The following is a 15,896-nucleotide window of genomic DNA, read 5'->3' on the forward strand; positions in this document are numbered from 1 at the left end:
TCTCTTTCAGAACCTTGGGGTGTGATCCATCTAGTCCATGTGACTCATCTACCCTCAGACCATTCAGCTTCCCAAGCACTTTCTCCTTAGTAAGAGCAACTATGCTCACTTCTGCCCCCAACTCTCAAGTTTCTGGTATACTGCCAATATCTTCCAGTGAAGACTGACACAGAACACTCAAGTCCTTCTGCCATTTCTTTGGCAAGTTGCCGCACATGAGATTGCTTACCAAGATTGCTGACCGTGGCCCATGGTCCTACAGGAAAGATATGACATGGATAGAAGATTAGCTGACTAGCAGGAAGCAAAGAGTGGGAATAAAGGGGGCCTTTTCTGGTTGGCTGCCAGTGCTAGTGGTGTTCACAGGAGTCTGTATAAGGACTCCTTTCTACTACCTTTCCAGTGTCATTTTCCAGCAGTCTGATATACAATGTCACCTCTCTTACACATTTTATACATCTGAAAAAACTTCTTTTATATCAATGGTTAGCTTACCTTCATATTTCTTATTTTCTCTCTTTGGTTTTAAAACCTTTGGTTTTAAAATCCTCCAATTTCCCTCTATTTTTTGCTATATTATATGTCCTCTCTTTTCCTTTGACACTACCTTTGATTTCCCTTGTCAGTCACAGTTGTCTCATCCTCCCTTTCGGATGCTACAAATTCTTCGGGATGTATCTATCCTGTGCCTACTGAATTGCCCACAGGAACTCCAGCCATTTGCTGTTCTGCTGTTATCCCTGATAGTATCCCCTTCCAATCAACTTTTGCCAAATCCTCTCTCGTGCCTCTGGAATTCCCCTTATTCCACTGTAATATTGATACATCTAATTTCTCCCTCTCAAATTGCAGGGTGAATTCTACCATATTATGATCACTGCCTCTGATGGGTTACTTTACCTTAAACTCTCTAATCAAATCAGGGTCATTACACAACACTGAATCCAGAGTTGACTTTTCACCTAATGGGCTCAACCACGAGCTGTTCTAAAAAGCATCTCATAGGCATTCTACAAATTCCATCTCTTGGGATCCAGCACCAACCTGACTTTCCCAATCTACCTGCATATTGAATTCCCCCATGACTGTCTTAACATTGCCTTTTTAACATGCTTTTTCTATCTCCTGTAGTAATTTATATCTCGCATCCTGGCCATTGGTCTGAGGCCTGTACACAACTCCCATCAAGGTCTTTTTACTCTTGCAGTTTCTTAACTCTACCTACAAGGATTCTACATCTTCCAATCCTATATTGCCCCTTTCTAAGGATTTGATTTCATTTTTTTTTTTTACTAACATAGCCACCCCGTCCCCTCTGCCAACCTGCCTGTCCTTTTGAAACAATGTGTATCCTTGGATGTTAAGCTCCCAACTATGATATTCTTTCAGCCATGATTCAGTAACACCCCCAACGTCATACCTGCCAATCTCTAACAGTGCTACAAGATCATTTCCCTTATTCCTTATATTGTGTGCATTCAAATATAACACCTTCAGTCCTGTATTCATCACTTTTGATTCTGCTCCCATGTTACACTTCAACTGAACCCACTGACTGCACTTTTGCCCTCTCATCTGCCTGTCCTTCCTCACAGTCTCACTACACACTGCATCTACTTGTATATCATTTGCCCCATCCTCAGCCCTATCACTCCGGTTCCCATCCCCTGCCAAATTAAACCCTCCACAACAGCTCTCGCAAACCTACCCGCAAGGTCCTTTTCGTACAGGTCATACTTTCCCCAGAAGAGATCCCAATGATCCAGAAATCTGAAACACTGTTCCCCATGTACCAATCCTTCAGCCACTTATTCATTTGTACTATCAGCCTACTCCTGTCCTGTCTAGCATTTGGTACTGGGAATGATCCAGATATTTACTACCTTGGTGATCCTGCTCTTCAGCCTCTTCCCTAACTCCCTATTCTCTCTGCTCAGGACCTCTTCCCCCTTTTCTACCAATGCCATTGGTGTCAATGTGCACCAAGACTTCTGGCTGCTCACCTTCCCACTTGAGAATATTCTGCAGCCACTCTGAGACATCCTTGACCTTGGGAGGCAACACACCACCCTGACATCTCTTTCACAGCTGCAGAATTTCCTGTTTGCCCCCCTATCAAGTCTCCTATCATTATCGATCTACCTGTCTTTACCTTCCCCTGCTGAGCCACAGAGCCAATGACTTGACTGCTGCTGCCATGCGCTGACAGGTCATCTCCCTCAGCAGTATCCAAAGTGGTATACTTGTTGCTGAGAAGAATGGCCACAGGGAAACCCTTATTCCCCTTACTCCTCCTAGTGGTCGCCCATCGACTATCTGAAGCCTGCACGCTGGGTGTGATCACCTCAGTAAAAGTCTCATCTTTGAGGATTTCAGCCACTCTGATGGTCCTGAGTACATCCAGCTCCAGTTCCTTGACCTGACACTCGATCCCTTGAAGGAAGAGAGCAACAGTAATGTGGATATCCTTCAAGGGGGGCTTCATGAGCTCTGACTGGGGACTGGAAACAGCTTCAAGGAAAAGCAGTAAGGCCTCTCATACCACAGCAGCAACAATGCCCCAAGAGTGCATCACTGGCTGTAACACACTCCAGGGTGTGCCGAAACTGTGAACCAATGCAAGTCTGAATTTTCTATCAGAGAGTCCAAGACAAGCAGAGGTAGCATTGTGTCCTTACCAAAAGGAACGATGATAGGGCAGGTAATGCTGTATGCAGTCACCACCGTGAAGATGCACAGTATCCACGCATAGTTCAGTCCAAACTCAAACGGACACGCCTGGTGCTACGGGATAATGAAATATAGATCAAAGATTAGAAAAAACTGCAGTCACCATCATAGTCACCTTTCAGCCCAGCATAGACATACTTATATTTATGCAGATTTAAGATTGTTTATCATGTTTATAATGTGTTGTGTTGCTACTGCAGAAGGCTAACTTCCATGGCATTTATACTTGAGTATATATGCCCATGACAAACTTTTCTTTTCCAATATTTTTATTAATTTATATATAAGAATAGAGTACAGGAAAAAAATGTCAATATGTTAAACTAAATCGCATATAAAGATCCTTACTCTATATTTGTACAAATCAATTAGTTCGTAACATTGAAACATAATAATTTTATATATATATATATATATGGGGTTTCTTCTTTTATGTTACTGCGTAGGCGAATTAAAATGGTTTCTTTGTAATGTGAAATGCTGAGAAAGTTCTCTCGCTCACAGCTTGTTTGGGTTATATTGTTGATAAGAGAGCAAATGAACCAATGGGTGTCCATGTTATTCTTTCTAGTGTGTCTGTAAGTTATTGTGATGCGCAGGTTTTTGGGCAGAAGGCGCGATGGACAGAGAGAGAATGGCAAGGTGCTGTGAGCTGGCTAACGGGGTCGGACCCCGAGCAGGAGTCCAAGGTCCAGGGTCTTCGGCAAGGAGAGGAGACAGAGACAGATTCGTGTGGAGCGTCTGGTCGACCACCATGTTTGGTCCCAGGCAGCAGGTCAAGGTGGTCAGAGGGGATCGAATGGTGAAGAGAGGATCGTTTCTAGAGCTCCAATTGTTGTGCACGAAGAGATTGAACTTTGATAAGTGTGGTCCCTTTTATTTTCCTTTTATATTTTATCTCCATTAATTATATAGTTCCAGTAATATCTATAAACTGTAATTCATTTAATTGCATATGGTGTATTGTCTGTTATTTGGGCGGGGTGGGGTACATCACACAGCATCCACACAAACTAATTACCCAGTTTGGCGGGGCCGAGGGCTGTTTCCCTAGACAACAGCGAGTTGAGCGACTCTGAGGCTTGCCAGGGGGGCTACATTTGGAGGCTCGTCTGGGAAATGTAGCCCCCCCCCCCCCCCCGGCAAGCCTCAGGGTCACTCAACTTTAATAGAGATAAAATATAAAAGAAAAGTAAAAGGCGCCACACTTAACAAAGTTCAATCTCTTCGTGCACAACAATTGGAGCTCTAGTAACGATCCTCTCTTCACCATTAGATCCCCTCTGACCATCTCGACCTGCCGCCTGGGACCAACCACGGTGGTCGACCAGACGCTCCACACGAATCTGTCTCTGTCTCCACTTTCCCCACCGAAGACCCTGGACCTCGGACTCCCGTTCGGGGTCCGACCCCATTAGCCAGCTCACAGCACCTTGTCCATTCTCTCTCTGTCCATCGCGCCTTCTGCCCAAAAACCTGCGCATCACAATAACTTACAGACACACTAGAAAGAATAACATGGACACCCATTGGTTCATTTGCTCTCTTATCAACAATATAACCCAAACAAGCTGTGAGCGAGAGAACTTTCTCAGCATTTCACATTACAAAGAAACCATTTTAATTAGCCTATGCAGTAACATAAAAGAAGAAATCCCTTACATATAAAAAAAATCTAACCCACTACCAAGACCGAAGCTGATTAATAGAAAAAAAATTGTTAGTCATCATCTGTGCTTTAATAGCAAATCAAAGGTTTTGAAAATAATTCAGAAAGGGTCCCCACAATGTTAGAAAGTCTTGATTAGATTCAAAGATTGAACATCGAATCTTCTCAATTTAAACATGACATCACATCACGTAACCATTGGGTGTGAATAGGAGGGGCCACATCTTTCCATTTAAGCAAAAGTGTCCTTCTGGCCATAACAGACATAAAAACCAAAATGTGCAAATCAGATGGCTCCAAAATAATATCCTTTCCTCCACAAATACCAAATAAAGCAGTCAAAGGATTAGGCTTGAAGTTTACTTTAAAAACTATCGAGAAGGTTTGAAATACTTATTTCCAATATTTTCCAAGACTCGGACATGTCCAAAACATATGAATGAGTGAAGCTTCTCATTATATTTATCACAATACAGAGATATATCTAAATAAAAACGAGACAACTTATCCCTAGTCATATGGGCCCCAAGGACCACTTTAAATTGAAGGAGAGAATGACAGGCACGTAACGATAAAGTGTCGACCAATTTAAAAATCTGATTCCAAGTTTCCTCAGAAATTGAAGTCTGTAAGTCTTGTTCCCAAAGATTTTTAATTTTATCTAAAGGAACACTTCTCATTCCCAACAGCATATTATAAATATTACATATAGATCCATTATAAAAAGGTTTCAGATTAAAGATTACATCTAGTAGATTCTTATCAGGACTTTTAGGAAATGTACTTATTTGAGACCGTAAAAAAATCTCATTTGTAGATATCGAAAAAAATGAGTTTTGGGTAAACTATATTTAGTTGACAATTGTTCCAACGAAAAAAGACCTTCCTCTACAAACAAGTCCTGAAAGCATTTAATACCTACAAACTTGAACTCCATGTCCAATACTCAAGTACCCATCTGCACTAATTCTATTTACCAGAGCTTGGTCCATGATCATCTGTGTCTTGGCGATGCAACTACTTCTGTCATGTTGCTTCTGTCTCCACTACTGACTCACTATGGATTCCAAACACCATCTGAGATCTTCCTCAGTTCCCTAATAACTCTCCTCCTTACCCTAAACCCGTGTTCTCTAGTTTCTGACAACTTTGTTTATGGAGAAACTATCTACCCTATTTGTACCAGTCCTTATTTTATATATACTGGCCAGGTCAGCCCTCTACCTTCTCCACTACAAGGTAGACAAACCCAGGCTCTCCTCGTAACTGAGATTCTCCAGCCCTGTCATCCTCCTCTGCCTTCGTAGTACATCTGTATAAATTTGTGAGAGTCTTTGATGACATACAGAATCCCCTCAAATTCCTAATGAAATATAGCTGCTGCCATGCCTTCTTCGTATTTTCTTCAATATGCCCAGGATAGATCAGAGATGTTGACACCCAGATCTTGAAACTGCTTACCCTTTCCACAACCAACATTGTGTGTGTTCTCCCGACTTCCCCTTCCTGAAGTCCACAATCAATTCTCTTGTTTTGCCGACATTGAGTGCAAGGTTGTTGCTGTGACACCTTGACCAGCTGAGACATTTCACTCTTGTTTGATGCCTCATCACCATCTGAGATTCTGCCAACAATAGTGGTGTCATAGACTAATTTATAAATGATGTCTGAGCTGTGCCTAGCCACAGTCATGAATGTAGAGAGAATAAGCAGTGGGCCAAGCACACATCTTTGAAATGCGCCTGTGTTGACTGTCAGCAAGGAGGAGTTATTATCACCAAACCATAGTGACTGTAGACTTCTGATGAGGAAGTCAAGGACCTAGTTGCAGAGGGAGGTAAAGAGGGCCAGGTTTTGAGATTTGTTGACTAACACTGAGGGGTTGACAGTGAAAACTGTAACTGATAAACAGGAGGGAGATACCACTGTTGTCCAGGTGTTCCAAAGCCCAGTGGAGAGCTTGTGAGATTGTGTCTGCTATAGATCTGGTGTGACAGTAGACAAATTGCAGTGGGTCCAGTTCCTAGCTGAGGAAAAAGTTAATTCTGCCCAACAACCTCTCAAAGCACTTCATCACAGTAAATGTGAGTGCCACCAGGTGATAATCACTGAGGAAGCTCACAACGCTCTTCTTGGGCACTAGTATAGCTGATGCCCTTTTGAAACAGGTGGGAATTTCAACTGCAGCGGTGAGAGACTGAAAATCTCCGCGAACACTCCAGCCAACTAGTTGGCCCAGCTTTTCAGTACCCAACCATTTGAGGCATTGCAAGGATTCACCCTCTTGAAAGATGTTCTGAAATCAGTCTCCAAGACAGATCACAGAGTCGTTAGTTGCTGTGAGGATTCACAGTGACGAACGACCCTGTAGTTTTATTCTCCCTTTCAAAGCATGCATAAAAAGTATTAAGCTCATCGGGGAGAGAAGCATCATTGCTATTTATGCTGTTAGGCTTTGCCTTATACTTTAAAACAAAAAGATACAATTCTTGGCAATAATGAAGCCTATACACTTTAATAATATTAACTCTTGTAATGACTTTGTGCCTGCAATTCCATGCAGCAAGGTAATTTAAGGACATATAATACAGATAACTACTACTTCAGGTACTTTATTACTTAGAATGAAGAAGATTAAGGGGAGATTTGATAGAGGTATACAAAATTATGAGGGGTATAGATAGGGTAAATGCAAGCAGGCTTTTTCCACTGAGGATGGGTGGGACTACAACCAGAGGTCATGGGGAAAGGTGTAAAGGTTAAGGGGAACATGAGGGGAAGCTTCTTCACCAGAGGATCATGAGAGTGTGGAACTCTCATGATCCAGGTGCCAGCACAAATGGCGCATTCGAGCTCGATTTCAACATTTAAGCAAAGTTTGGATAGGTATATGGATGTTAAGGGTATGGAGGGCTATGGGCCCAGTGCCAGTCAATGGGAGTAGGTAGTTTAAATGGTTTCAACATGGACTAGAAGGGCCGAAGGTCCTGTTTCTGTGTTGTACTTTTCTCTGACTGGGTTTGAAGTAATGGCCTGCAAACCCTGCCACAACAGTCTTGCATCTGTTTTTGTCTCTGACTGTACATGGAATTGCCTCTCATGATGGCCTTCTGTAGATTGTACCTTCTTCTTGTACGACTCTGGATCACTGATCTCAAATGCCATGGACCTAGCCATCAGCAGTCTGTGAATCTCCTGTTCGCCCACAAGTTCTGTTTTGGGTACACTCAGTATGTTTTTGAAGGCACACACTCCTCCACACAGGTCTTGATAAAAATCTGTGACAATTGTGGTGTATTCATTCAGATCAATCCCCCTGAATATGGATCAGACCACTGATTCAAAGCAGTCCTGTAAGCGCTCCTGTACCTCACCACTGGTAGTGCAGTTCTTAGTCTCTCCCTAAATACCAGGAGTAGAAGTACAGCTAAGTGATTGGTCTCGTGAAAGTGTGGACTTGATCGCAGTCCAGCAGTGATCAAGTGCATTGGCTCCTGATTCCACAGGTGTCATGTTGCTGGTGGGCTCCATTCAGCATCAGCTGTACCCCTTGTGGGAGATGAACACCAGCCCCGGTGTTCCCGTTTTACAAAACCAGGGGCTCTGAATGCTTTCCCACCTCTCCTTTCCCTCAGCAGCTTGATCAAAAACCTGAGGCAAACACAGAACCAGTACTGACCTGTTTAACAACTTTCCTGTCAGCTGCTGATTTGGCCATCAGCATCCTGAAGGTGTAGAGGAGGAGCCCGGGCAGGCGCAGGAGTTCCATTGAGTTCCCAATGAAGGCTGCCGCGATGACATAGTTCACAAAGAAGGCACCCTGATCAGGGAGGAATACACACCTGGGAACAAGGAAAGTGCTTGCATCAGCAACCCTGCGTCCAAGCTCCACACCCAACAGTGGTTCCACAGAGAACTGAGGGCAATGGGGAACTGCCACAGAAGAGAAGTCAGAAATCAGCCAAGAGGGGAGCAGGTCAGAGGGCCTGAGTAGTCCACACCTGCTCCTGTTTTCATGTGGCGCCCTCCCCATCATCACAGGGGAAACAGCTCTGGTAGATGTACTCTGCTCAAACCCAGCGTCAGGCACCTCAGGATTCAGCCCTACTCTGTCACAGCCTTGGCAGAAAGGGAGCCCCCTTTAGAACAAGGTGAGAGGGAAGTCCTTCAGCCAGTGGATGGTGAAACTGTGGAATGAATTGCCACAGAGGGCTGCGGAGGACAAGTCAGTCAGTGTATTTAAGGCAGAGATTGATTGATAAGGCAATTAAAGGTTTTGGGGAGGCGGTTGGAGAATGAGCCTGAATAGAAAATTCAGCCATGACTGAATGGCACAATAGACTTGATGGCCCGAATGGTGTAATTCCACTGCTGCATTTTATGGGGTTGGACAGGATGTGAGGGAGTCACCAGCTCAAGAAGGCAGCATCTATCAGCAAGGATGTCCAGCATCCTGCTCTGCTATCTTTTCTCTGCGGGACGTACAGAAGCCCGAGTCCCACATCACCAGGTTCAGGAACAGCTGCCTTCCTACAGCCATCAGGTTCTTGAACCGACCTGCACAACCATAACCCTACAGCAGCAACGGAACACCTCTTACTCCATTCCTCCATCATAAATCCATGTGTATGTTCCGCCAGCAACCCATCTTGCAAGCTCTATTTTACACACACCTCCATTTTAAGACAGGGAAAGCAGGGAATGGAGGGGGATAGATAGAGCACACATAAATTGACAGCATAATCAACACTGACATTGCCGGCTGAAAGGCCTCTTCGTGTGCTGGACTGTTCCATGAATGGGTTGGTTTGTGTAGAAACTAGAACAGTACAGCATAAGAACAGGCCCTTCAGTCCATCATGTCTGTGTTGAACACAACGCCAAATTAAACTAAATCCTATCTACTTGCACATGATCCATATCCCTCCATTCTCTGCATATTCATGTGTCTATCTAAATACATGTGTCTGTCAAAGCCTCTTGAATGCCTCTGTTGTATCTGACTCCACCACCATTCTTAGCAGCATGTTCCTGACATCCACCACTACGTTTCAAAACAAGTGCACTGCAGGCATATCTCCTTTAAATCCGCCCCCCCCCCCAACTTAAAGTTATGCCCTATAGTATTTAGCATTTCTACCTGAGAAAAAGATTCTGACTGTTTACCCTATTTATCTCTCTAATAATTTTTAAAAGTTCCATTAGTTTTCCTGTCAGTCTCTGATGGTCTGGGGAAAAAAAACATTTTGTCCCACAATATTTAAAAGACATTTGGGCAGGTATATGGACGGGAAAGGTTGGAGGGAGATGGCCCACATTTGGGCAATGGGACTAGCTCAAGTAGACAACTTGGTCAGCATGGATGAGTTGGGTAACTCTATGACTCCCCACTGTGTAACTCAATGACTCTTACCTAATTACCCAGCCCTCAAGTACACTCTGTCCTACTCCATCCCATTAAACACAAGCATGACCCCTGAATGTATTCTCTTCAATGTAGGCTCCAAATCCTACAACTGGTGGATGTCATCCTTAATTCCAGTAAGACAGCAGCACGATTGGCCATAGTGGCTTCTACGGGATCAACAAAAGTTGTTATTGTCTTTTTTTAAATGTATTTTCATCATCACAAGACCATGCTGGGCATTAAGAACTGAAAGTACTGAGGGTCTACCCCATGATCAAGTTGCTCGTTGGCAGGCAACCTGAAGGAGCTGAACTTGGTGCGGACTGTGCAGCCGCCTGTGACAGGGAGGTGTCAGAGGAGTCAGTGTGTGAAGGTGGTGTGCAGTCTAACAGCAAGTGATCACCATCGTAACTTTTCTTGTGATCGCAAGACCCCGTTGGACATTGTTAGTGTGGAATGCTGCAAGTCCCATTCACTGATTTATGGGCGGACAGCAGGTTTGGTCGTAGTGAGGATAAGGCCTCATGCCATGTTTACAGCTGCCCAGGGGAGAGGCGTTGGAGTCAGTGTGCCAGGGATGGTGTCCAAGGTGGAGGTGATGCAGCTCCCCAGTGTTCACTCAGTAGAAGACAGGCCATATTGTCTTCTATGGCAGACAGACTGCCGCAACTTTCATCCACTCAGGGTCTTGGACTATATTTTCTGTGTGAATATATTTTACTGATATCTCAAATGTGCTTGCTACCTTATATGCCTTGTACTGTGTGTGACTGTTGGTATTGTGTTTTGTACCTTGATCCCCAAGTAATGCTGTTGTTTATCAAATGACAAATAAACTTGAACTTGCAGACTGGTTACTCACTCAAATCTGATCTTGCCTTCCTCCAGAAAATGTTTGTCAAATAGCCAGCGAAAGAAGACGTCCAGACTGCAACAAAAAAAAGACCGTGAGTTAGTTACCTTGTGTTATGGTAAGCATCAAGAAGATCGAATAAAGAGAGAAATATTTTTAAATGGATCAGTCAGCACAGGCCAATGAGTCCTGCTGAAGGTCAGAAAATAATGAATTGTTTCATTCCAGAAAAATCAGGTCATTGCAATAAGACATCATATTACAGAGAAAAGGAACAGGTCGAAGTAGTTGGAGAAAGACAGCAGATGCTGGAATCTGAAACAACAATCTGCTGAAGGAACTCAATGTAACATTTGCGGTGGGAAAGGAATTGTTGATATTTTGGGCTGACACTTCCTAATCCAGGTTTTGACCCCCAATGATAATTCCTCCCCCCTGCAGATGCTGCCCAACCTGCTAAATGCCTCCAGCAGATTGTTTCCTGAAGTCAAATTGGTTGAAGGGTTTGGTGGGGGAGGGGGGGTGGAGTTATGTTCCATATGTTCCACATAGATCTTCAGAGCTGGTTCTAGGTGGGTGTGGACTCTGAGGTTCCCCTGAATTGTCAGGGAACTACCTGATGGTACCAGAATTGTTACTGTACCCAGTCAGCAAACGATAGGAAGGATCAGATCGTACTGAAGAGGCTGCAGAGGAGGTTCACCAGGATATTACTTAGACTGGAGCATTTAAATTATGGAGGGGAAAACAGACTGGCTGCGTTTCTTTTGCCTGGAAGGTAGGAAGCTTGGAGGGGGTAGGGAGGAACTTTGAATGATGGTTAATATTATCATAGGGTAGTCCAGATAGGTTTAGATTACAGGGGAGATTTAGGGGGAATGGAGGAAGATCTGTTTCAGCCAGAGAATAGTTTACTGGATCCACTCTTCTTGACCATTTCTTGATATCACACATGGAATGGGGAAAGGTCAAAGGTCCTTCAAGCCTTTTCTGCCAACCACACCAGCAACTTCTACCACCAAGATAGGAACACTGCCTCTACAGGTTCCTTCCAATTCACAAACCATCCTTCCTTGGAAATATATTGTCGATCTTTCGCCATTGCTGAGTCTAAATCCTAGACCTCCCTCCACCACAGCACTGTTTGGAGCACCTCCACCAGAAAGAGTGCAGCACTAACCCACCCCACCCAACCCACCCAGCCCATATTCTCAAAGGCAGTTAGCGATTGGCAATAAATGCTGGCTGTCCGCAGATGACCAAAAAGAGTTGAAATCCTGAGAGGAAAAAAAATCACCTTTCTGCAATGCTTTTCATGACCTCAATATGTTCCACACAGTTCACACTGCAAAGAAGAAAGGTTGGGATTGCAGCCACTGCTGGATTATGGGAAATGTAGTGAACTGCTGCAGCAGTAAGTGAACTGGTATGATGTGCTCTTTGGTGTAACTGGGTAAAGTTACAGCACCAAAGCAGGCCCTTCAGCCCACTGAGTTTATGCTTACCATCAAGCACTCATTGTATTGTATTCTCCCCAAGTTCCCATCAACTCCACCACTCACCCAAATATTCCATCCCTAATGTGGCAATATGCCTGATGTCTGATGTCTGAATGGTTATAGAATTGAATGAGAGAAATTGTGAATAATTTAGTTAAGCTCTTAATTTATACTTTAGCACAGTGGGTGAAACCACTGCCTCACAACCTCAGAGACCCCAGTTTGATGCTGACCTCAGGTGTGGAGTTTGCATATTCTCCCTGTGACCCCTGTGCTCCAGTTAAGTCCCAGATGCCAAAAAGCATGCAGGTTTGTAGGTTAACAGCAGCTAAGAGGTTAAAATGGGATTTAGCATGGGATTGGTGTAAATGGGTGGTTGATGGTTGCAATGCAGTTAGTGGATCAAAAAACCTGCTTTCATGCTGTTTATGACTCATGAACTACTTAATTATCAGGGAGACAGACAGAGGAATTGAGTTTCCAAAACTGTGCATTTAAAACTCCTCCACAAATCTGTCAAATTCTTCATAAAAGCAGCTGTTTCATTAATGGAGGAGTCTAACCTACCTGTGCCCCTTTCTTCAATAAAGACAAATACTGCCATCTGGTAACCTCAAAGTGATGTTTACTGACATGTGAACAGGTACTGTACAATAAAAAAACTTAACTTGCAGCAGCATCACAGGTACATAGCACATTATAAGCAGCATTCACAAGAGGAAACATAAGCACAAATTAGAACTTTTAAAAAGTCCATTGCAGTGTGACATGGTCATAGTGATGGTTGGCGATGGGCAGCAATTACGACTGCAGGTTCAAGAACTGAATGGTCGAAGGGAACCTCACACTTCAACTAGGAATGGATGATCTGGGCTTTGCACTGACCACATGCCCAGATTAAAATTTAAAATCCTTGGTGTTAGGAGCTACTTGCTGTTAATGGAGGCCTTACCTTGTTAGACCCAGTGATGGCAATATCAGCACCATTATAATGAGGAAGGCGTAGAGTTTGTGCATAGTGAGCCGGTTTTCAGCAGACCTGTTGGGGTGATGAATTTAGACATGTGAGGAGTAAATTTCAGACAGTAGTCTAAATCCCTGAAAAAGCAATGATTATCCCACTCTTCTCAGTTTAGCAAGAGGGCATTCAGTGGGGCAGTTAAAGCCTATACTTGTCCTTGAGAAAAGTTTACCATGCCAGTCCATTTTAGTCACCCACCAATCTCTGCCTAAAAAAAATTGTCCTGGACATCTCCCCCTCTCACCCTAAATGCATGCCCTCTAATATTAGACATTTCCACAGTGGGGAGAAGATACCAGCTGTCCAGTCTCACTATGGCTCATAGAATCAGGTCTCTCCTCAGCCCCTGCCCCACATTTGTCCAACCTCTCCTTTGTAGCTCATGCCTCTAATAATGACAGCATCCTGATTAACTCCTTCTGCAGCCTCTGCACAGCCTCCACATCCTTCCTATTATGGAGTAATCAAAATTAAATGTAATACTTCAGATACAGCCCTGTGAGAGTTTTGTACAACTGCAACATAATTTCTTGATCTTGAACTCAATACAAATAATAAAGGCAAATATGTTGTATGCCATTTTTATCATCCCATCGATCACTTTCAGGGAGCTATGGGTCTTGGACCTATATGGCCCTGACTGCTACGAGTCCTGTGATTAACTGTACCAAGTCAAAATGCAACACTTCACACATGTCCTGCATTTCAACCTAGCTCTCTAAATTCTCTCTTTAGGACCTCCACTCTTCCAACAACGGAATATCCTATTAACACTGCATTTCTTCTTTGCCCCCTTCTCTTCTAGGCCAAAGCGCCAAAGACCCAGTCGCTGTGGCTCCCCCTGGTATGTCGACCCCACCCCAACAGTATCCAAACTGTATATTTGTTATTGAGGGAAATGGCCACAGGGTTACTCTGTACCGGCTGCCTATTTCCCTTCCCTTTCCTGACAGTCGCCCATGCACCTGCCTCCTGCAACCTAGGGGTGACTGTCTCCCTGTAGCTCCTATCTATCACCTCCTCAGTTTCCCATATGAGCCAAAGCTCAACAAGTTGCAGCTCCATTTCTTTAACACATTCTCTGAGGAGCTGCAGCTCAGTGCAGAAGCTAAAGGTCTCCCAGAATTCCTACACCTCACACAAAGAACAAAACACAGCCTCTGGAGCCAATCTTACTGCCCTTACAGATGAAAAATGGGCAAGAAAAAGCTTACCAGATACTTACCTCATCCACGCCTGTTGCACCAAAGCCAAAAGTCGCCCCATTCTAACACAACCCCACTCCAACAATGAATTATCACAGATGATTATCACCATCTACACGGCTAAGGCAACAAACCAGATGTACAGATGGAGATAATCCACAAGTCACTGGACATGAGAGCACAAGCAAGAGGCTGAATGACCTGGTCCGCAGCAACATCCCTCTGATTCTAGGTTATGCAGTTTGTGGGGAAGCTGTGTGCACAGACAGGCTGCCGCATTTCCCATGTTACGTCAGTGCCAGCACCTCAAAGCATCTCACTGTCCGTGCTGTCACTTGGATATCAGAGCTCTCTCCCTGTGTTCTTATTTTCAGTAATAAATATTCAGGGCCCTCCTGGCACAAACTGTTGTAATATTTAACAGGAATCAGCAAAACTCAAAAATGGGAAATGAAAGAAATTCAGAAAGCACTGAAACTGCACCATTTCAACTGAAAAGAGCAAAAAATGGTTCACTCATTAGCATCTTAAAAAAAAGCAGAAGGAAAGCAATTATCAGGAAAAGTGCAAATGAGGAAGAGCCAGTAACAGAATGATTTAAACAAAGCAACAAACACAAAATGCTGGAGGAATTCAGCAGATCAGGCAGTATCTATAGAGAGGAATAAACTGCTGACTTTTGTAGCTGAGACCTGTCTTCAAGGCTGGAAAGGAAGGAGGAAGAAGCCAGAATAAAAAGGTGGAATAAGGGGAAAAAGAACAGTACATGATGGGAAGTGATAGATGAAACCAGATGAGGGGGAAAGTCAGTGGCTAGGGGAGGATAAGAAATGAAAAGTTTGGGGTGATAGGTGGAAGAGATAAGGTGCTAAAGAAGAAGGATTCTGATGGGACAGGAGAATGAAAGTCGAGTTTAAACAAAACCAGAAGTAAATCTACTCTAATTCAAAATAACATCACTGATGGTGCTTGTGGGAATGGTGTCACTGAAGTTACATTGTTGCATGTGAGGTTTGGTCTTAGGATGCAACGTTCTTGTACACTAATCACTGACAGCAAGCAACAGAATTCATCAAGCTCTGGGAAGTTGATGCAATGTTGTATCTCACCTCGAGAAAACGTGAACACAGGAGCATGCATGTCTTACTGCAGTTGTCAGGTCATGGGACAGAGGCCTGAGAGCAACAAGCACCAAATTCAAGGAGAGCTTCTATCTCACTGTTATCAAACTCTTGAATGGTCCTTGCATACACTGAAGATGAATTATTAATCTCACAATCTTCTTAATCAGAGCCCTTGAACTTTATTTGTTTATCTATACTTTCTCCATATCTGTTACGCTATATTCTCCATTGTCATCTTTTTTCCTACCTCAGTATACTTCTGTATGGTATGATCTGCCTGGATGCAAAGGAAATGAAATATTTTTCAGTGTATCTTTGTGCACGTAGTAATAATAGACCAAGTCCAATTATCACCATCTTGTAATGAAAGATGACCTTGGCATGGAAT

The 15,896-nt window shown here is 43.7% G+C and overlaps 1 protein-coding gene across 1 annotated transcript in view; it reads right to left on the reverse strand.

Annotated features, from left to right (window-relative positions):
* LOC140190988 (CSC1-like protein 1) overlaps window positions 1–15,896 on the reverse strand; it is a 67,023-nt gene that overhangs the window by 13,423 nt on the left and 37,704 nt on the right. The window contains 4 exon segments of the mRNA XM_072248024.1: window positions 2,679–2,784; window positions 8,079–8,241; window positions 10,669–10,734; window positions 13,111–13,197. Of these exon segments, the coding sequence (XP_072104125.1) occupies window positions 2,679–2,784; window positions 8,079–8,241; window positions 10,669–10,734; window positions 13,111–13,197 (422 nt within the window).

This window comes from Mobula birostris, chromosome 2, assembly GCF_030028105.1.
Source record: "Mobula birostris isolate sMobBir1 chromosome 2, sMobBir1.hap1, whole genome shotgun sequence".
Lineage (NCBI taxonomy): Eukaryota > Metazoa > Chordata > Chondrichthyes > Myliobatiformes > Myliobatidae > Mobula > Mobula birostris.